The sequence below is a fragment of the Pyxicephalus adspersus genome, chromosome 7 (assembly GCF_032062135.1).
Source record: "Pyxicephalus adspersus chromosome 7, UCB_Pads_2.0, whole genome shotgun sequence".
Classification (NCBI taxonomy): domain Eukaryota; kingdom Metazoa; phylum Chordata; class Amphibia; order Anura; family Pyxicephalidae; genus Pyxicephalus; species Pyxicephalus adspersus.
Genome location: NC_092864.1, coordinates 56,902,050 through 56,924,988, shown reverse-complemented (window position 1 = coordinate 56,924,988; position 22,939 = coordinate 56,902,050). Strand labels below are relative to the sequence as shown.

General features: G+C 35.7%; 1 protein-coding gene across 2 annotated transcripts in view; it reads right to left on the bottom strand.

Moving 5' to 3' along the window:
- The window catches only part of ERBB4 (erb-b2 receptor tyrosine kinase 4), a 510,543-nt gene that overhangs the window by 22,847 nt on the left and 464,757 nt on the right, over positions 1-22,939 (bottom strand). For both annotated transcript variants that reach the window (XM_072418550.1, XM_072418551.1), the window contains exons 21-24: positions 9,718-9,873; positions 9,083-9,158; positions 8,048-8,194; positions 3,656-3,753 (exon numbers count right to left, since the gene is read on the bottom strand). In XM_072418550.1, coding sequence (XP_072274651.1) covers positions 3,656-3,753; positions 8,048-8,194; positions 9,083-9,158; positions 9,718-9,873 — 477 coding nt within the window. The remainder of the gene's footprint in view (positions 1-3,655; positions 3,754-8,047; positions 8,195-9,082; positions 9,159-9,717; positions 9,874-22,939) is intronic.

Below are 22,939 nucleotides of genomic sequence, written 5' to 3'. Positions count from 1 at the left end.
ATCAGTGAAGCTGGGGGATCCAGCAAACCTGGAATGGATTTTGTCAAAGTTTTTTGCTGGCAAATGTTTTCAATCCTGGACCAGATTCGATCCAAGTTTGCTGGATCACCCATCTTCACCAATGAAAATGTATCCTCACCAGCCTTGGAGAGCTTTAATAAATCAGGCCCAAGGTGAGAGAAAACCCCAATATGTACAGAAACAGTAATATAAATCATTGAAATTATACACTGTCCAAAAATCAAATAAATGCTAAAATTCTAAGCAGCTAGCAATGTCTCTCATCATTCTTCAATTTCATTAGGTGTTCTATGCAATTGTGGGCAACCTAGTGCCAAGCTACAAATGCAGTAAGGAGGATATTAGGTTTAAATACAGCTATAGTTTATTGATTAGATGAAAAATGTCCTTTAAATATCTAGTGTGATTCCTGCAAAAATCACATGGACAGGATGAATGGGAGCCAGTCTGCCATGATTCTATGTGTACCAAATATATCTGAGTATTTAGACCAGTTTTCAATCTATTGTTGGACATGTGCTGTACAGTCTGATTGTACAATATCTATACAATATCCGTTTTCCATATTACACGCCTAGATAAATAAATGTATCTGTATTTAGGCAAGGCTTTGCCTTAATTAGCAATTAATAGCTCTAAAGAAGATTGCACAGTAAAGTGTGTTCAGCCTTAGACTTAGTGAGAGGTCTATTTTACATTGGTTCCATAATGCTTTATTTATTACAAAAACACATTAGATATTAATTCCTGTTCAAATGCTTTTTAAAAATAAAATATGTGTGGATAACTGACTTATCATGCTATTACTTACATTTTGAATTTTACCAGGCCCATTTAAAATTTCTAGCACTTCACAATGATGTTACTACTACTTCTTCTTTCTTTTTTAAAATATTTAAAGAATCATTGATGTTATAAATTAAAATACACAGTGATAAAAGTACTAATAACATTCATTTAAGGCAATCATTTCAATTGCAGAGCTCTTCTGTAGGACTTGTTCTATGTGCCCTTTCATATGCACGAGACCACCTGCATTATGGTATTTATTATGGTAATTAGGTTTTCCATCGTAATAGTGAAAGTGTCACATTGCAATCCTCTACGATATCATGGTCTTACATTATCTTCCACTGCACACAATGGCTGTAACTAGGAATCAATGAGGACAATGGAGACATTCTAGCAGCCGATAACAGCAATAGGAGAGCTGACACAAATGTGCAAGAATAGGTACAATGAACCTGGATTATACTGTAGCAACATGAGAATGAAAATGAAATTGGTTGGTAGGCACTTGAAGAAGACACATGTACATTTATGAGGTGCGAATCCAAGGATTCTTTGAATAGCATCCTGGTTAAAATAGGCCAGAATGTGTTAATCAAGACTGGAAAAAAATATATATATATAATTTAGATTTAAAAAAAATAACAGGTTTGATTTACATTTTTGCTCAGGTAATATTATCAATCAATAATTAGTACTTATTAGTAAATATATTATGCAGCCAAAAGTTGAGATTTATGAAAATTTTAGTACATAGGGCCTGATTTAATAACCAACCTGCCGGTATGATTATTTCAGTCGTTTTAAATGTCAAAGCAGTTATTTTAAATTTCCCACCAGTTTGGTTTTTCCTTTATATGTTGGAGATAGCCTACTGCGCAATGATTTACTGTAATGGGTTATAAGAATGTCAGATAAATGTACTGGTGATTGATACTCACTAGCCATATATGTAAGACTGTTAATATGTTTGGCTACCACTTTATGCTATGTGCTTTGCTCTTCTTATCCCCTTTTCTTCCCACTTCCTTTTTCATCTTCTTTTCTTACTTCCTCCTTTCTATTTTCTCTTTCGGCTCCGCTCACTTTTTTCTCTCCCCTCCCCCCTCTCCCCTCTCCCAACCCTGTTTTCCGATATGATGCAGAGGAGTTTTTCTCATTTGTTAACCATGTTTATCCCCCTCCTCTTGACTGTTCTGTTACTTTATATGTCATGTTTTTCAATTTTATTGCAATACTCTGTTTCTATTTTATATGTTATATTTGTTTGCAAAACCTTTGTTAAAAACCAATAAAGACAGATTATACATAAATTTCCCACCAGGTCCCGCCCCCAGCGCACCGCCACCGCACACTCACATGCTGTGAATATTGGGCCAGGGGACGCAGATGACGGGCGGGCATCGCCGGAGGACACCCCAGGCTCGTGGGGACCAGGCAAGCCCTTTACAATTCCACCCCGAGTGTGGCTCTGGGTTACTACTTTTGTTACCGAAAATTAAGCCACACTTGGGAATATCGCCAGGGAGGTTAAAGCTTTCCAAGACTGGAGAGAATATGCTTTTATCAGTGAAGCTGGGTGATCCAGCAAACCTGGCATGGATCTGGTCAAGGCTATCAAATGGCACATTACTTTTAGGAAACCCAGTCCAGGTTTGCTGGATCATCCAACTTCACTGATGAAATCGTATCCTCTCCAGCCTTGGAGAGCTTTAATAAATTAGGACCATAATATCAGGATTGTAAGATTCACCTAGTTGAACAACTAAGCTGAACAAGTCCTTTAAAAGGACAACCATCCTTCCTTACCTTCTAATGCCTATATATCACACAGGGGATTCTGCTGATAGTATCACATCGTAAAAGGCATGGTCACTTAGGAGAGCTTTTCATTTACCTCTATGAAATCTTTTCCTCATGCTTTCCATTGCTGCTAATCCCTCGCTAATGAAGGTGCAATATCTTGCTGGTTTGCCTAGCAAGCGAGAAGTTCCTCTAGGGACTAGCAAATGGTCTCCCAAACTCCATAATTCTGACTAGTGAGTTGGTATTAGCATTACCATCATTCATATAACATAGCCCTTTGGAGAGCCACCTAAATCTTTAGTGTCTTTGCACCATAAACAAGTGAAGAGTAGTGCTGAGCTCTTAGAAAGCCTACTCTGCACAGGACATAGTGGGCATGGAAGCACAGTAGTAAATTTATATTTACTAAACCAGATATCCTTTAGATAAAATAATTATTCTAACGCATGATCCATTGGATAATTGAATTAGACAAACAGTTTGTAGTATAGCACATTATAGCAATATATTATAAAGATATAGTAGTAATAATAGCATGGCAAAGTAAACATATACTATAGAATGCAAAAAATAACTAACTGTTACCTGTAGTCAAAGTAGTAGATGTTTTGATTGGACAAAGGTTTTTATTTAGGTTGCAGGAATATGACTTTTTACATAAACAGCATATGCAGGTTAGGTAATACAGACATTCCTTATGTATGAAAGTATCTAAAAGAAAACCTGTCTACGTTTCCCAAATATACCAGCCAAATTTTTCCTTTTTCAAAAGAATGAACAGTAGTAGGAAATCTATTTGTTTGGGCAACACAGGCTGTTCTAACTACTGACATGTTCATACCTGAGACCCAGCTACTGACATGTTCATACCTGAGACCCAGCACCCATTCATTCCAATCCTAAATGTGCTGCAGCACAAAACAGCACAAATGTTGGGATATTTACATTATTTTCTAAAATCATACTAGTAGTAGAATCACAGAATATAAATATACATAATTACATTATTTTGTTACAGAACGTGGTATGGAGTATGTACCTGTATTACAAGGTATCGTTGAGGGTCCCTTGCCATCCTTGAGAATTCAGCTGCCAATTCCTTAAACTTAGGACGACTGTCAGCATCGATCATCCAACCTTAAAAAAAAAAAAAAAAAGTCCTGTGAGTGAGTATCTCACAGGATGATTACAAATTGGGTGCCACCAATTTTTTTTATTTACGTATTGGTTTTAATATTTAACCCATGTTTCTTTTTGAGATGTAATGTGTGGTTACTTCAAAAACTAATGTAATAATACTCCTAGCAGCTAAATGTAATAATTGTCCATGTTTACACCATACTCTTGTCTTTTGATTAGTGCTAACACCTTCTTTTATACATTCAGTAATATATTTTGATCATCTTGCTTGCTACATTTCTCAGATATTTGTACTTTTTTTATTTTCCAAGGTGCTCAGACATTCTAATATAGATTATTTTGTGCAGAATGATCAATGTAACTTTAACATACCAATTACCAAAACCAAAAAACAAAATATATAACTGTTTTTTTAATATGTACTAAATCCTAATAAATTATAATAGCATAAAGCATGCATATGTTTGCTCCTATTTATAACCTTGACTTAGAAAAATGACAGTTGAAATAAAATTATTAAGGATAAGAATAACGTTCCTTTTTACCTTAGCACATGTGGTAATAAATACTGTATACATGCCTCATCTAATCATGTATTTACCTAATAAACTACATGTAAAGCTTGATAAGAGACCATCTCCTATGGCAGTAAAAGGGTAAAGTCATTTTGCAATGCCTTGCTTGGCCCTCTGGCAGAGGAGAAGTTAGTTATTTGTGCCAAGGTGAAATACGTGTCTCTCTCCAGAACAAAGCATTACAGAAAACCATATATATCATGTCCCTGCCTCCCTCTCTCTTTCGCTCAAGCCCCCTGTTTACTGGTGCATGTCCTTTCTGTGCTTACACAAAAAAGATAAAGTACAAAGCATTTCAAAGTATTTGCAGTGAAGCTCACAGGGATTTAACTCTTGTGCGCACGGTCTACCTGCTTATAGCTGGCCATTTAGATCGTGAGTGGAAAACAAAATGATGATCATTAAATGAAAAGAATTTCTATCTCTGCAGAATAGTGAAGAGCTGATTTAGAGCTTTGTGGGTTTGCGTCAATCAAATTCAACTGCCAGCAGTGTCAGCATTAACCTGGTTACTCCCCTGCTAAAAACTTCTTGTTTCTTAGTAAATTATTATTTTTAATATTGCAGTTTGTAACTGGCCTTCAGTAATTCCATGGTGGCAAAGTAATTAGTGTTTTCGCCTTACAGCCTGCGGTTCTGGGTTTGATCTCCAGCAAGCACACGATCTGCATAAAGTTCATATGTTCTCTGGGTGTTTGCGTGGATTTCAATCCAAAAACAAGTAGCTTAATTGGCTTCCACTTAAGATGGACTTACTGAATTTGTGCATGTATGTGTAACACTACAGCAAGGAAAATAAGTTGTAGGTTTCTTTAGAGACACAAAATATATTCTCTGGGGAACTAAGGAGCAGTGTTTTGTAACTGGCAAAAGATCAATGTGAGACTGAGTCAGATTATTGTTCCTCTTTAACAAGAGTTACATAAACACAGACCAAGGCACAATCACAAGGTATTATTTTAATGCACGCTGCAAACTTAAAATGTTGAAAATCGTAATACAATGTTAAGGTTTAAGTAAGATTATTGTGATTTTGTTTACATATACTTTAGGGGGCAACTACTGATAATGCTTATGGAACATTGCTGTAAGGACCCATTTAAATTATTATACTCCATCTAGTATATTCTAAAACCTTGATTGCTATTATTTGGGTGATAAAATGCATAAAACAAAATTTTGTACATCAAAATGCAATCTTATGTTGTCTATTGCCACAATAAATAAATGTGTAGCTCGTTGGGATGTGCTGGAGTCAGCAGGGGGCATTGCAAGACTCAGAATTCTCGCCTGGAAAACACGATGGACCCAAAGTCTCCTATTAATAACAAGTTCATTCATCGTCACAGGTTTGTAGTGCCATTATGCAGTGGCCTTTCAGAATAATTCAGATAGGGAACAGGGACGCCTTACAGGGAGGGGGCTGTTAATCGCACTTAAATGAAGACCAAAGCTCCAAGGAAATTTTGCTTGTATTGAGTAGAATAGACTGGAGAGACACACTTGAAGAAACAAGTGACTTGCTGTTTTGTAATTACAATGTGGGACACACACACATAATCTTGAAGTGTAGATTTATATTGGATTGCTACATTTGTGTATGATGTAGGGTAAACTTAGCATTAGACAGCCAGGCAGGGGTAATTCATGTCAATATATTATAAGCCCTAAAGGATTACTGCTTGGTAGGATGCTGTGAGTTCATGTGTGCTTCTCAGTGACCCATGTGTGATTGTATGAATAATTTTATTAAATAATGATAAAACATGTATGTTTTGATTCTATGGGGACTGCTGGATATTTGTGACATCCTTGAATTTGTCAGTTTCAGAACCAATTTAATACTCTGTATCAGATATTAACTTTTATTAAGGAAAAAAACATAATGAAAAAAAAGTTTACTCAGGAAGAGTTTGTCCTGCCAGTAGCTTTCAGGTTCCTAACACCACCATTTGCTTTACCAGTAAGGGATGGAGGTCATGGCGTCTCCTTGTGTACCTTGAAAAACAGTGTATGTAATCAGATTTTAATGTACTGACTTTATCAAATTCATTCTCTACTTTAATGATCATTTTCATTCATCCTTGTGTGTTTTACGGCCTTGTCGATTCTATATATCTCTTGAATTCTATTAGCGAGAGTGGTGAGATTCCTAGCTCTGTATACCTACTTTGATCTTAATGAAGGGTGCCGCTTTATATTGTTGGATTTGTTTTGTAATAGGAAGGGGAATACAACAAGAGGAGCTGAAACATGCAAATGTAAGTAGAAGCACTTTGTACTCAAAGACAGAGAGATGCAGAATTGGGATTTATGGCACAAGTATCTCAATGTTCACATATCTAAGACACAAAAGGGGACATGAAGATGACTTAGTCTACCAAACTCCAACTCCAACTAAATTATGAGTTTTGGTGCAATGATTGTTTAAAGCTCAGCCTCCCTGAGGTTTCACATGCAGTGTTCCTTAGGTCAAATAGCTGCAGCCATTTCTGGGTTGAATCATGGCCAAGCAAAACCCAACCAACAAATCAGTGCTCAAGCAGTCATGGCTCCATTCTTTGTAGTACGCAGGACCAAAGGTGTTACCATCAACCTCATTTACACATGCATCATGGCTGTGCCAAGTAAACACCTCCTAGAGGATGTTTTTCAGGTTGAGGTAAATAAAAGAAACAGTGACAGTAGGGAAAAAAGGTAAACTGTTTTTAGTAAAAGATGGCGTTTGGCTTTAAGTTCACCAAGCTCAATAGAAGTTGGCATATCTGCCTCCATGAATGACACCCAGCAACCAGTTTGCAAATTCATGGACTAATGGTCATTATGCTGAAGTCTACTTTATTTTTTTTTAAGCTCATATAAAGTTCCACAGCATAAAGGCCGCTATAAAGGCACTGATGAAGTATGAGACAATAGTACACAAAGTGACTCTTGCTCCGATGATGTCACTGACACTTTAATCACATAGGTGCTTTAAAAAGCTGTAATTTAGTTAAACAGCTTTCCTTCCTAAACATAAAGGTCTAGAAAAGCTTACAACATACAGAGTGTATTGATACATTTAATTCCATACTATAATAACCTGTCTTTCCTCCCCAGATTACTGTCATGTAATCAGATGGGGTTGTAGGAAGTGAGGTTAGTTAACACGTCTAATTTTTCCCACGCAGATTGAAATCACAGACTGTAAACTTATAACACAGATGTCAAAAAAGAAGATGATTAAACAGGCATAAGAATATCAGTAGGGGAAAGCTTGTTTTCCTCATCAATCAGTCCAATTTAAAGAAAGCACATATATTGAGAGCAAGCGTATGTTCCTCATTACTTAGCCTGATGTAAGAGATTATATATAGCTATAACAATTACAATATTCAGCAGTGAGAGTGCTGAATGAGTTAAATCATCCTGTAAAATAAGATTGTTTTCTCAAACCACTTAAAATATTAAATTTTATTTCTTAGTCATTTGCGGCATATTGGAATGTTAACTGGAGACAAAGTGCTGAAGTTTTCTACTGCAATAAGTCCATCCACAGACATCTCCGAGATAATATAAGAATTAGCTTTGGAATGTGTATAAGGAGTAGATTGACTCATTTATATGGTTGAATATATTCCACAATGCTTGATCTAAATAAGTAGAGGTCTACCACTCAACCGACATACCAAAATATTATGATGCTTCATTGGAGTAAAGATTGTAATAAGACTTACACTTCACCATAACCATGTAGACATCAATGGTGCAGACAGGTGGCTGAGGAAGCCTCTCTCCTTTCTCTAGAAGATCAGGGATTTCTCGAGTCGGAATTCCATCATAAGGTTTTCCTCCGAACGTCATGAGTTCCCATATAGTGACCCCTGCAAAATAGATTATGGTTACAAGAGAGGTGCAATATTAAATTACATTCTACAAAAGGGATTGCAGTCCCTTATTGTAATTTTTCTTACAAGATTTGAGAAAAAAAGCATATAGCATACGTCATAAAAGGATCTTTTTAAAAATTAACCTAGACATTTGGGCTAAAAAATGCCTACCAGCTCACTAACTTGTTAAACACTACAAATATCACTAAGAGATTTGGCCTGATTTATTAAAGCTCTCCAAGTCTGGGGAGCATACGCATTCTTCAGTGAAGCTGATGGATATGGTCGGAGATTAAAAACATTCTTAACAAATAGCAAATGACTTTTAAGAAATCCATTCCAGGTTTGCTGGATCACCCAGCTTCACTGATGAACATGTATCTTATCCAGCCTTGGCAAGCTTTATTAAATCAGGCCCATTGTGTTTGAACACTATCATTTTAATTACTTTTTTGTATTTAATATGTTTGGTTTAGTGAGTAAAGCATTACCCAGGGGTTGACTGAAAATAAGCCAAGCAATCTATAAAACGTTACATCTTATATTTAGACGACAAATGCCAAAAACGTACTGTTTGAGGGAGAGGCTCTTTTAAAAAGCTAATCAAAAGATGAATAGGTCTTGAAATAGGATGGGCAGTATTAACTTCTACTTTAGCATTTGATGCTTAAGGCCATACTAGAAAATGTTCTTCTCATTGCTAACGGTACAAGTACAGTACACTTGTTGGAAGTATTATATTTTAACTCATATCAAATGTTCTTCATCCTATGCTTGTTGTGAAATGAAATATGACCTATTCTGAATCTTGCAACCTAGCAGAAATCACCAGTTATCATGTGCCATAAAGTCGATTTAGGATGATTTAGCATTAACACTTGCCATAACTCCAGACATCACTCTGATGGGTGAACTTCCTGTAGTGAATACATTCCAGGGCCATCCACTTCACTGGCATCTAAATATAGAAGAATATAGTAAGCCTATACAGATAAAATATTCTGTATACAGTAACTAAAACTGTAAAAAAAAAAAACAGTATTTAACAGATTGGGTTCCAATACAATTGTTCTACAAGAATTAGAATGACATGTGCATCTCCATTTGATTTACAGTGAACAATTGGTTCAGGAACAAAACAGTATTTCATGTGATTACAAAATTAGAAATGACTAAAACAAAATGAAGATAAGATAACTACTGTTAAATATTATAAAGAATCAATAAATCAATATATCAAGTTTAAAAAAAGACTAACCAATCATAACCAACTCATAAGAACAAAACAAACTGTAAAAGGGGGTAATGATATGTTTTAAAAATTTTAGGTATATTTATTCACATTAATTTCATTAGCATTGAAAAATTAAAGCTTTAAACGTGAACAGTCATAGTCTTTGTGCCCCAGGTTTATACTTGAGTCAAAGCTTTTCTATGCATTTTTAGGTAAAAATAAGTACCTTGGTTTATATTTGGATTAGTTTATACTCAAATATATATGGTATAAGTGCTACTACCTTTCCCCCATCAGCATTGTACTCTTTTTCATCACCCTCTAGAAGACGTGCCAGTCCAAAATCCGTGATCTTTACATGGTTAGGTGATTTTACCAACACATTCCGGGCTGCAAGATCTCTGTGTACTAAGCGACGTTCCTCCAGATACATCATACCCTGTCAAGTAAGAAAGGGAAACTGTAGTTAACCACCATTACAAATACCTTAACTAAATTCTAAAAGGTTGCACAAGTACCATCTATAATGAAAAAATACCAAGAAGCATAAAAAGACACCCTTGCAAAGTTACCTGGACTCATTCTTGTAAAAGATATATAGCTCTCAACGACAAGGAGCTGTTACACAGCTTTCCTATATCCACTTGATAGTGAATATTACTATTACAGTCCAAATGCAAAGTTGATGGCACACTGCAATAAAATGATATGTGGCTGGACAGACTTGAGTTTACCAAACTGTAAACCACTGAAGGTCATTTGCACCCTGTTCCCTCAAGAGGACTGAGGATAAAAAGCCCCTTTTGGGTTACTACGAGAAGGTCTGAAATATTTACTAAAGGGAGATTGTTGATAGCAAACCTTTTAATGGTATCTGAATTGCAGGTTTGCATTCATAATCCATAGCAACCTGAAATTTGTCTTGATTTTTTAAATTGCACAAGAAAGAAATCTCATTGTCCGCTTATGTACATAACATTTTTCTTTTACGAGTTTTAATGAATACCTTCCATGATTTATTGTTGTCATATAATGCAGAATTGTAATATTTCCTATTACATTTCTGCTGCTGTACACAGGAAGGGGGTTATAGAAATGCATTCCATAAACTGTCAGAGAAAAAGTTAGTGGGGCAGAATTATAACAACCATCGGACACAAAAATGCTTGCATCGTCCAGAGTAGCAAGTTAGCTAAACTGAGCTGCTAAGGAAAAGAAAAAGCTGAAACAATGCTTCTTACCTCAGTTGGCAATTCCAAGACACGTATTTGCAATAACCTTTTTCACTAGTAAGTTATCAGTAGCCTAAACTAAGATATTATTATGCAAACTGTTTTGATCCAATGTTCAAATTATTATTATATTATTTTTTCAGTTTACTATACGCACAGTATACAAACTCTACCCCTTTAATTATAAAGTAACTAATTGCATTGTTCAAATTTCCATCTATCCAACCATGTTTCATCAATGTACATTAACTGAAAATTTCAAGAAACATAAAAGGCAAGTTGTTAGTTTATAGTCTGTAATTTAGTTCTAGGTGGAACGACCCACACTCCAAACTGAGGGACTGGTTAATAAAAGTAATTTTTATCAAAAATGTGTATTATCCTAATTTACCTTGAAGTAAAACTTCATCCCCACTGTAAACAGGGGGACACTAGCCCACTGATATTTGCAAAGCCTGGCAGAACAAAGTCTATGCATAAAAGTGCAATGTTCCCACATGGAAAGATTACATTTTATAGCTTTGCCCCAATGGCAGATTTTGCCATGAACAAATGATAGCTCCAGGTTTCAGTGAAAAACCCAAGAGATGTGCTGTTTTCCTGGAATCACCTTTACAGTGTGCTTTGCGTTAATTTGTATCCACATGTCTGCCAAATTGCGTCTGTGTGATCTCTGATATGCCACAGTTTAGGTAAGCTTCTGTGTAATACAATCTGAAGTGTCCCACTTTGGCCATTTATAATGTCGAAATGTACAGAATGCAACCGTAAAATGAAGGTAAGTAAATAATTGTCCCATACTCGCTAGCAAGTGTTCATTTTGCATAAACAGCCTCAATACACAGAGTAAATTAATGGCACAGTCTCCCATGGCAATCTTCCAATTCTTCTCTTTTTCCTATTAATATTGTACACTCGGATGTTAAGACTGTTAGACAAGATCCATCCTTGGTGTCTGTATCCTGAGTACATTCATTTTGTTGTGAGCTGTTTGCTATTAATGAACCATCCAGGTGTCTTGACAGATAAGCCAACAATACCTCAATACATGTCTCACATTCTCCCCAAAGCATTTCTCAGCTCTGCTGTTCCCATACTTGTTTTATTACAGAGCCTGAAATGTACATGATATCTAGGTATAGTAACATCCCACTCAGCTTGAGACTTTCATCCTGTAGTTATAACTTTTACATATTGGTTATGCTGCACTTCTCTAAATATATTCAGCCATGTCAGTCTTCTGTGCACAAATATTTTCCCATGAATGTGCCAATAATAGTTTATCTTTTTCTGTGCCTAGAAGAGTTTTCTTCCTACTAAAGCGTGCATAACCTAAAGCATTACTCTCCTTAAAACTGATACTTCAGCTGAAGCAAACAGGGTGGTAGAGAAGCAAATCAAGGATACATTGCTGCTAATGTTCACATTATGTTGCTTTGTTGTGTATGGCCTTTATTATTTACTACCATCAGAGAGATCCAGAAGCTTAAACTGTAACACTAGCCAAAAATTGTTTTTCTAGTTGTGGACATAGTTGGGAGATAGTTGTTAGCATTGTTAAGAAGTGAACCACCCATGACAACCTTTAGCCATTCCGATCACTGCCAAACGTGCCCACTTATCTAAAAAGTCTCTAATATACTGGTTCATGCAAGCATACAATGATTTTTTTTAGAGAACTTTAACACAAAAATTGAACTCTTTAAAGTGTAGTTAATATTAATTATTAAAAAAATATTATTACAATTACTAAAAACACATTGGTGTCAGGGATTTTTCCACTTACTGCACAGAACTTAAATTCCCCCACCTATTTTTTTAGTCGTCTTTAAAACAAAAATTCTGCCTAATCATAATTTTCACAGTATTTGGATATATAAACATCATATACTGATATATGATATACTGATGATATCATATATCAGCAAGATGCAAAGTGAGAAATCTATTCCATGCTGATCCTAAAAAAGCCAAAAAAAACAAGCAAGAGGCAAAAATGTACTTTGCCTCTTCCTAGTCCCTCTAGATAACCAGAGGATGTTACAATTATATGTCTGCTCATTATTTTGTTTTAAAAGGTTTTTACATTGAAGAATACCTTGTACTTGTATGCACCACCTTAAGCACGATTTTGGCAGCCATGTTGTCTGTTGACAGCAATATACAATCATCTATACCAGTCAATGCTACATCTATGTGACAATTGTATTCAACATTTCAACATTTGAACAATTTCTCTGTGTTTTGTCCATACTTTATTACTTTATTACAAATCAAGGGGATTTTCCAACCTTTCCAATTTAAATCCATTAAAAAAAAAAACTTTGTTGGTTACTTCTCTATGTAGCAACACAGAAGCCATTCAGCTTTTCACAGCAGACCTATAATTTATATTCAACCAAGAGCTGCAATTTAGGACCAGTACTGTGCATTTTCTTTTCAGATAAAACAGAACTCTATACATACTAATACAGTGGAATGGGTGTTTATTCAAATAAAGCCACTTAAACATCTCTCGAAGTGTTTGCAGACCAGGGACTAAGATGCTTCCATATTATCTTTAAAGTAAAAAATACAGGTCTTTTCTTTAGATTCCGCAAAAAATCATTTTAAATAACCTAATAATGTCTAATTAAAAAAAAAAACAGTTAAAATGTGCATTCCTTTATAGTGATCGGCAATAGGTGTCTGAAATGTTCTTCTTTACCTACTCACTAGAGATCTGCAAATTAATTTCAGAAGGTCAGTACTAGGAAGCAGCTTCATTTTTAAACCATGAAGTACAAGTTAAATCTAGTGGTTCAGCTGAAGAGCCCTGTCAGAGTAACACATGAAATTGTATGTGACTGATGTCTAACACAATATGGCTGCGTTCGAAGAGAAAAGACATCATTCCCCAGACTGGCCTCTTTATGGAAACTGAGCTATTTTGCTGAGCAAAGAGAGACAGCTGGCTCTACATGTACCCAAGAGACTTAGTAAAGCATATGCTCCCAGCACAACATGCCACTCATCGATTCAGCTATTAGGCTAAAGAAATGTTTTACCTGAAAATTCGTCAGTATCCCTAAATTGCTTTCCAACGTAGGGCTGGGCTGAAAGATATGCAAGTAAGCCAGGTGCATTTGTACATTTGCATCCTAAATAAAATAAGGTGTCTCTGACAACAGCAATATTTAATTTACTGGTTGCATTGTGTGGAACTTGTCATGTAAGATTAAAGAAACATAATACTTCAAGGGAGCCTCACTATACAGCCTAATTTTTTATTTTCATAGTCAGTATAATCAGTCCCAATATTCAGATCTTGAAAGACCTGTGACTGCTGGGACCTTTTCCTTTTTTTATACACAGTATATGTACACACACTCACCGGCCACTTTATTAGGAAGGCTTGTACAACTGCTTGGTAATACAAATATCTAATCAGCCATTTACATGACAGCAACTCAGTTCATTTAGGCATGCCGACATGTCAAGACGACTTGCTGAAGTTCAAACTAGGCATTAGAAAAGGTGATTCAAATGATCAAATGGCATGCTTGTTGGTGCCAGGTGGTTCTAAGTATTTTAGAAACTGCTGATTTGCTGGGTTTTTTACACACAAACATCTCTACCGTGTACAGAGAATGGACGGAAAAAGGAAAAAAAAACAGTAAGAAAAAGTTCTCTTGGGGAAAATGCTTTGTTAATGGCAGAAGCCTGAGAAAATGGGCAGACTTATTGGACAAGGCAACAATAACTCAAATAACCACATTTATTTAACACACAAAACATCAAACCTTGAAGCAGATAAGGCTAAGAACCTAGAGGCCGTAAACCACAAAGGTTTACCAAAAATAGACAAGTGAAGATTGTAAGGATGCGTGGTCTTAAATTCTGCTGAAATATTTGGATGGTGGAGTCAGAAATTTCCATCAACAACAAAAAAGCCTAGATCAAGCCTGATGCTGTAGTGGATATTTAAATTACACACTTTTGCCCTTAGCACCAAATAAACAAAATTTAAATGTCACATCCTACCTAAGAATTATTACTTACCAAGTCCATCCCTTTATTACTGCATAGTACTCTGCATAGTAATCTTCTGAGCAAAATAGAGCAATTGTGGGATATGGCGGAATAGAAGATTCACACCCTGGATGTACAGCTGACAAGCCTTCAGCAATTGCACACAAACTAAACTATCAGACTTTGACAAACTAAGTAAATCTAACTTAGGAGAAAAAAAATGTCCTTTGTATGCCTGTACTGCTAAAATAACTAGAGGCTGAACCAGAAATATATATATAAGCCCAGTCAGGGCTGGGTCTCTTTAAAGAGTCTTGCATTGCTATCACTTTTCTAATAGGTCCTTTGGAGTGAAACTGCACATTTCAGCTCCAAAGTACACTAATATTTCAATGACATAAAGGCCAGGAGAAGCAGTACTATTTTTTTTAGCTCAAAGCTTTCTCTGTGTCCTTTTGGCAATAAATGGGCTATGTTAAATTAGGAGAAAAGCAGATGTGACAGGTGAAGGTCCAGCTTACACAGAAGTATCATGACCCCAAATCAGCATACAGTAAATCAGCTTGGTATACCCTGAAGGCTCCTGAAGACTTTCAAAAAGAGATATAATTAGAGACCAGTTAAAAGTGGGTCACAATACTTTAATTCAGCCTACTGCTAATTGAGCCTAAAAGTACGCAGAGATCAAAGCTTGTGTTATGTAATAGAATTTTTTTTGTTCTAATGAATAGCAAATACGTTTACTCCATAGACTGATTCTACATCAATGCCTTGAAATTATGAACAATGATAGTTTATATTTCATAGGCCATGTGTCTTGTGTCAAATTAAAGTTACAGTAGGCTTAGTAATGGTAATGTGTGCACTATCCCGTGCTTTTATTTTTTTTTTGTCATGCAAAAAAAATGTCTTGTTAGAAAATTCAATGTGCACTACAGTAAGAGCAAAAAATCGAATTATTTAAACTCGTTTCCATTAGAACAGAAGAATTGAAAATAACTGTTTGGTTTATTGCTGTTTGTGCTGTTGACTTGAAGATGAACCAAACAGTTTAAAGTTTTGGCATCATAATTACATCATTAAATTTATTTTTGTTTTAATTTGTAATTTGACCAGATATCATCATCTGGTAGTTTACTGTAAAGTCTGTACAACAAAACTCAGGGAGGGGAAGGAAAAAATAGCACAGGAAGCCAATTATATGTGCTGTCTTTCAAAAAGCATGCTATAATAGGGGGGAGCAAAAAACGAGAGATAGCTACTTCTCCTTTACCTGTCTTGTTACTGGGAGGTGTGGAGAGAGGACCTTCAAGTAATAGCAAACTGCAATCTATACGACTGTGTAAAAAAAACACAAAACACTGCAAGATGATGAAAAATGTATATGAAGTTCTTATGTTAGGATGTAAAATATCATCCAAAAAGAACTGAGCCTAATCATCTACATCTGTGGGTTGGGTATGCCCAGGGTGTTGTCTAAGTGAAGTTTTTCTTTTGCTTTTCTTGTGCATGATTCCTTCCGAGCCCTTGCATAGCCCAAGAACAAATCGGAAGAGTAACTGAATGTTGTTGTTCTGTCTGAGTGGAAAGTTTCAATGGGACAGGTATACGCATAAGTAAACTTTTAATAATAATAAACACAAGTCATTTGCAATTTGTACAAAATTTGTACAAAAATAACCTAATTTAGTATTGAATATTAAGCCTTCCAGTAATAATGATGGGCTGTCTAGTAACCTCTCACTCTATGATGTGGACCAGTTAGATTTTGGTCTGTATCCTGAGAGTAGGTGACCCCTTTAGTACTCAGCACTCTTGTCTTGAGGCTGAGGGTCCTGAATAAGCTGCACATCATTACATACCATTAACTTGCAGACAGAGATAATAGTAAACGTTGCCTGTTTAAAAAGAAACAGCACAACTATATAACCCTAAAACTTTGTATGCACATTCAAATATTGTCACTGGAAATGTTTGTTAGTATTTCCAGCAACGGTAGACCGAACAATCGCTGTTCTGATCAAAGGAGAGGAGAGGGGGGAGGACAAGTGAGAGGTGGAAGAAATCAATAGCGAGTGTTAGCGGAAAGTCTTTAGTGGTCCGGAATATTGAGGACAGCTGTACAAACGGTAGATTTTCACTGGGGGTAGATCATGAAGGATCGTCTCTGGTGACAAAGTTCTACGGTGTGTGGGAAGCTTCAGAATGCATAAATGTACACTAATATTTAAATATTAATTCATATCTATAAATAAAAAGAGATTTTAATTAGTAGTACTCAAAACAAAGTGACAGGACCTGAAAAAAATTCCTGCAGTAACCTAAAGTATATATTTTTTAGGTATGGTGTTTAGAGGTTTTACCAATCTTGGTGCATGAATGATTATTGTGTGAACAGAAATATTACTATTTTTAGGGGTCATTACCACATTTATTTTACTATGCCTATTAATAACTTATTAACATTTTGCGCATCACTTTACAAAGTCCATAGTGATGATACTAACAGTCTCTCAGAGGTTGTTCCCACAATCTATTGTCACTAATATTGCATATGTTATTAACACCATAGCATTGTTAAAGACCAATTTTGGGACAAGCCAATCAACCTAACTGCATGTTTATGGGATGTTGGAGTCAACTAGAGTACCAAGAGGAAACCCACACAAGCATGGGGAGAATTTACAAACTCCTTTACAGATACTGTCCTGGCAGAGATTCCAGTGCAAGGTGAGGTGAGTTCAAATGAACCGTATCTGAATGGACAACAGTTAGGTCTATGGTAGGTGCATGTGCACTCCCATCACTTCTTTTGTGAAGTCAAATAGAAGGTACACCATGGTTGTACATGCAGATAAATTAAAACCCCAAAGCGAACAGAAAAGAAAATGATACATTTTACTGTTTTTTGGATTTCACATAGATCACCTGGAAAAACCACCGCCCATGATTTTTCACTTAGAATTCAATGTGCCCAAAGTATGAAGGCATCTGAACATCTGTGACAGTGCCAAGATCAAATGGGACTTGAGTGCATTTAGATCTCCTATGTACAATATGTTAGCATGAAACATAGTGGTAGCAACATCCCTCATTGGAGTAAAAAAAAAACATGTTTTACTATGATATAAACAATTATGTTATAATGTAATTGCCTCTAAAACGACTAGCCCTCATTTTCAATGCAATTGAAAGCTGCACTTTCTTCAGTAACCCAGCTGTGTCCATTCGGAGCATCAGATATTTAAATGCAAGTCAAGTGATTTTTAGTTCAGCTTATTATTAAATTACACAAAGAAGCTGAAATCCAAACTTGATGGCTTTAACCGTCTAGCAGACTTAAATATATAAATCAGCCTGGATTTTGTTCAGCTGACACATGCAGCATACATGACTTAAAAGCTCTCCTGGCTATTCGATGGTTTATCCCTGTCTATTACATAATGTAATGTGACTATTAATGAACAAAACGAGTTTCCCTGATTTACTATGAAATCTTTATTTAATTCCTTTCCAGTTTATGGGCTCTTTGTACAAGTATCTAAATCAATCTCAGATAATTCTGTAAAAAGCCCCTTAGGGACAGCTAGAAGCCTCTACCACATGGATCTTCTGGCTATAAAATACTTATTTGTCTGGGACTCAGCTGGGGGCTGTTTTAAATTTCTATTAAATATGCAATAATTCTTCACTGTTTTCCAATGATATGGCAAAAGGTACAAATTATAAATTGACAGACAGTCAATATCAGAGGAAACTAAATATTAAAGCAGGCAAAATGCTGGCTAAAATATCAAAATCAGAAAAAGTCCGGGCTGACCTCCTTTTTCGGCCTTTTAATATCGCTTAGTGCTGGTTACATGATATTACCAGGATTTTAGTACAATATTTCTGCAACAAAAGGAAAAAAGTGCCGCCCTAGATCTACCTAATTCACTCATTACAAACGTATGTTCCCTTAGTGTTTTTTAAGGGTTTTTAAGAATGTTACAAACATTTAACTGGTTTATTATATCACAACCATCTATCTTCCTTTCACAGTTTGTTAAGGCTGTACTCCAGTCTTACTAGTAGTCTTTCACAGTTGGCTGCTCCCCTGTACAAAACTTGCTTACTTTGATTTTTCTGCATGCAATATACTTTTACAGTGGGCATTAGAATCTGCAGCATGTCAAAAAGAGACCTCCTCATTTCTTGGCTGGGGGATGTTCAGGTTCACCTATTCCTTTCCTTTCAGCCTTACTGTTATTTGTCTGCACCTTTTATTAATTGGATTTTTGGTTCTTTCAGTCACCGTGGTCCAGAATAATATGTACGCCTTACCTAGCTCGTCTGCATGCAAAAACAGTCCACCTAGGAATGCTCACGTTTTCTGACTGATATCAGTGCAGTCTGAGATATGCATAACTTTTATTACCACTTGATTAGGAGTTCTTCTGAGAGGACTACTAAAGCTGCGTACACACTTGCAATAATTATCGTTGGAAACAAACGACTAATGACCGATTGTCCGACAACCTTTTTTTAACAAAAAAGTGCACAACGACGCTGACGAACGAGGATTGTCACTGGAAACAAGGACTATCCTGGCGGATCTGATTGAGCGATGATCGTTCACTATCTATTGTGTGTACAGTCGTTCAGTGATCGGGGACGGTTCTGCAGTACACTTTCTCCTTTACATGTCACTCCCTGCATCGTTCAAATAATCCTATCTAGCGTGTGTACACTATTGGTGGATTATATTTGAATGATCGTATTGTTACAACATGTACAGAATTGTGCACAATACAATCATTCAAAATAATCGTGTATAAGCGTTAGTGGTTCATTTTCTAATGATAATTATTGTAAGTGTGTACCTAGCTTAAGCCAAGGAGCTGTGCTATTTTTAATAAAGCTGTTTACAGTACCCTGCTTCCCCCTTTCACCAGCCATCATCTGTCTGCATTGCATGTATGCATCACATGCACAAAATGTATTTCATATGTTGAAGGGGAAAGAAGGAACCATAGAAGGCAAGTCATAATCAAATTAAACTTCAGATTAAAGGAAAAAATGTAACTTGTGAACACAAGTTACTAGTATGTAATGGTGATCTTATGGCTTTAATATATTTACAACATTAAACTATGGTTTGGAATAAAGCCTAAAATTCTTTGGCAGGTTGTTTATTGCAAGAGGAACAGACAATGCCCCTTTTCTTTAAATAAACTTACCTGCTTGATCTCAGTTTTTGTGATCACTCACTTGTACATGCTGCATTGCAGGCATCACCATGTTCGGTCTTCTTCTGGGTTCCAAATCTTGTAAATTTCCCCCATGGCAGCCCTGGTAAATACCCTTCCCCTTTACACCAGTGAAAAGGTAGAGCTAGGTTAAAAATGTTTACTTTTAGTATTAGAGTCCTGTAAATGTATCTTCCACCAACAGAGCTACTTTTATCCACACCATCAGTGGAGAATATGTGCAGTAGACATGGTCCTTTTTCAGCACCGGAAGAGAAACTAGAGGATATCTAAACAAAGGAGGGCATTTTTGACCCAGCTCATGGTTTTTACCTCACTACTTGGGGGAAGAAAGTTAATTTTTTAAAAGGGAAAATTCAATATAATATACAAATTTGCAAATAGTTTTTTAAGATCACAGCAATTGGCTCTTGAGGATTGGATTAGGGAACCATAAACTATGCTTACAAAGCAACTCTTATACACTCTAATGTTTATTTTTTACCCAGTAAAAGAAAACTCATAGTTAATATAGTAGGCTACCAAATAAAAACTCTTTCTTCCTTGATAAGTCAATGTACAATTGGCTTGGACAAATGAGAAACAAAATATTCCCACTGAAACTGGCTCATCTCCAGAACATAAAAAGTAGTTCAATAATTTGGATATGAACAGTAAAACGAGACAGAAATGAGAATTTGACCACACTATGACCAACAAGACTGGTTTGAAACTTCATTCCAGGTAGAGAGCATTTAAAAATACATACATGTCTTTACTATTACTTGGATTATTATAATTATAATAGATTAGATTATAATAGATTATTTAACGAGACCATATCAACTACCAAAGTCTCACAAATCCTAAAACCAAAAATGTATAAGCTGAATTTCTGTAATTTTACAACCAATCACAGTACAGCTGTAAGCTCCATTAATAAGTAATTATGTAAATATGGAGCACGTATTTAATTTTGTACAAATAAGAAATCTCCACCTTTGATGAGGAGTTTTGTGGGAGATAATTATTTCAGCCGTCTGCATTCTAGCTTTTAATCTATCACATGCAATGACAGCTTGATTGATTATTAGAGATCCGACTGTTAAGAAGTGAAGACAAAGATAATCTGTACAGTCTGTTTGGAGAATTGGTGACTCCAGCTCACTTTATAAATCAGGCCAAAACTCAAATTTCCAGTGACATGACATAAAGTGGAACAGTCAGTTAATGGGCAAATATAATTGCATCACCCAGACTTAGGAGTAATTGCAAATGTTTCAATACAACAATTAGTACATAGTGGACCTGATTTAATAAAGCTCTCCAAAACTGGAGAAGATAGACTATCATGAGAGAACATTTGGCAACTAAAAGCAAATGATTTTTAAGAAATCCATCCCATGTTTGCTGAAATGATCTGATCTTCCCAGAAAAGTCTATCTTCTCCAGTCTTGGAGAGCTTTAATAAATCAAGCCCATAGTTGCCCAATCAAGATAATTACTTTAGATGTATCAAAAGCCAAATATTTTATTGGTGTCTTCCTACTTCTGGTTGTGTCTATTGAATAGTAATGATTTTCAAGTGGCACCCAAACATCTATATACAGTTGATTTGGAAAAGGAATTTCTACATTCTGCTTCAGGCAATAACTTTTTCATTACTTATCATAATAAAGTAAGACCTTATCTTATTTAAAAAGGTTTTCATTTGTTGCCCTTTAAAATATTTTGTTTTTTAAAGAAACAAGGATGTAAAAGTTTCATTTTTTAATCTCACTTTAGTTTGTCTGCTTGTTCTGCGTCAGTGATTTAGAAAGTATTTAAAACAGAAATGGTCAGGCAATTATAAATTTGAAAATTAGCAAATACAGTCCTCATATTTTGTATAAGAGTAGTAGGAGTATAAGTAGTATAAAAGGAAATATTATAATACATTTTTCTTTCATTGTGTCATCATTTTTGTTGCCACTATACAACAGAAGCTAGAAAGTTGTTCAGGTTTTTTTTTTTGTTTTTTTTCCCATAATGAGTAGATTTCTGCACCCTCCTTATATTACAATACTCCCTATATTTCTATATATTTCATGGGGGAAGATCTCTCTTCTGTTACTCCAGTCTACAATATAGACTTTGATTCCCTCTTCTGCATCAGGAACAGTTTCATTCCTCCTTCTGCCTCTTCAACAATAAAAGTTGGGTTTCATACAGGGACTCTAAAACAGTTTTAAGGGCATTTGGTTAAGTGCTTGTTCATAGTTTACATAGAGGTATGAGAAGCAGGCAATTGAATCAACCTACTGGCATCTTACCGAACTGATATACCATTTTAGGTGTGTTGACCCTTTATCTATACAGCATTAAGAGAAGTATAGTTTAGAAATCGCTATAATGACAAATTAAAAAGCCAATACAGCTGTCTGATTTAGTATGCAAATTTCTGATCTGTATTACCAGAATATTTCTAAAATCACTCCTTCCTCTGCCATAACCTCTTCCTGATGTCTTGTAATTACAAAAGACGTGTCTGTATTGTCAAGCTCCCGTACTCTTTCAAAGAAGTGTATTTAAAATGGATTACTTCTGCTCCTTAGGCAGGCGATCAATACGGATGTGGTTCTGAATAAGTAGTGAGACGTCAGTGGACTAAGGCAGCTCTCCTCTGTCTCTTGAAAAAATTAATTAAAAATCAATGAGGTGTGCTGCCTATTAATACACAATCCTCGGGATTAAGAGACACAAGAAGGGATTGCTTTACACCGCTACAAGTGAGGTGGATTACTCTGGGATAATATGCAAGAATATGCAGCACAAAAAAGAAAATCAGTGCATCTTATTTTGTATACTTCTGCTCAGTGATGTCATCAATGATACACATAATAGCAGATAATAAAAGTAGCAAGGGCATGTATACTTGTACAGTTTTTCCTTTTTCTCAACAATCTAGTCACTAGAAAGCTTTGTTGTCCTAATCACAACTTTGTCTCTGCAAATGAGCAATAAATTGGTGAACATTAAAACATAATGAGGTGAA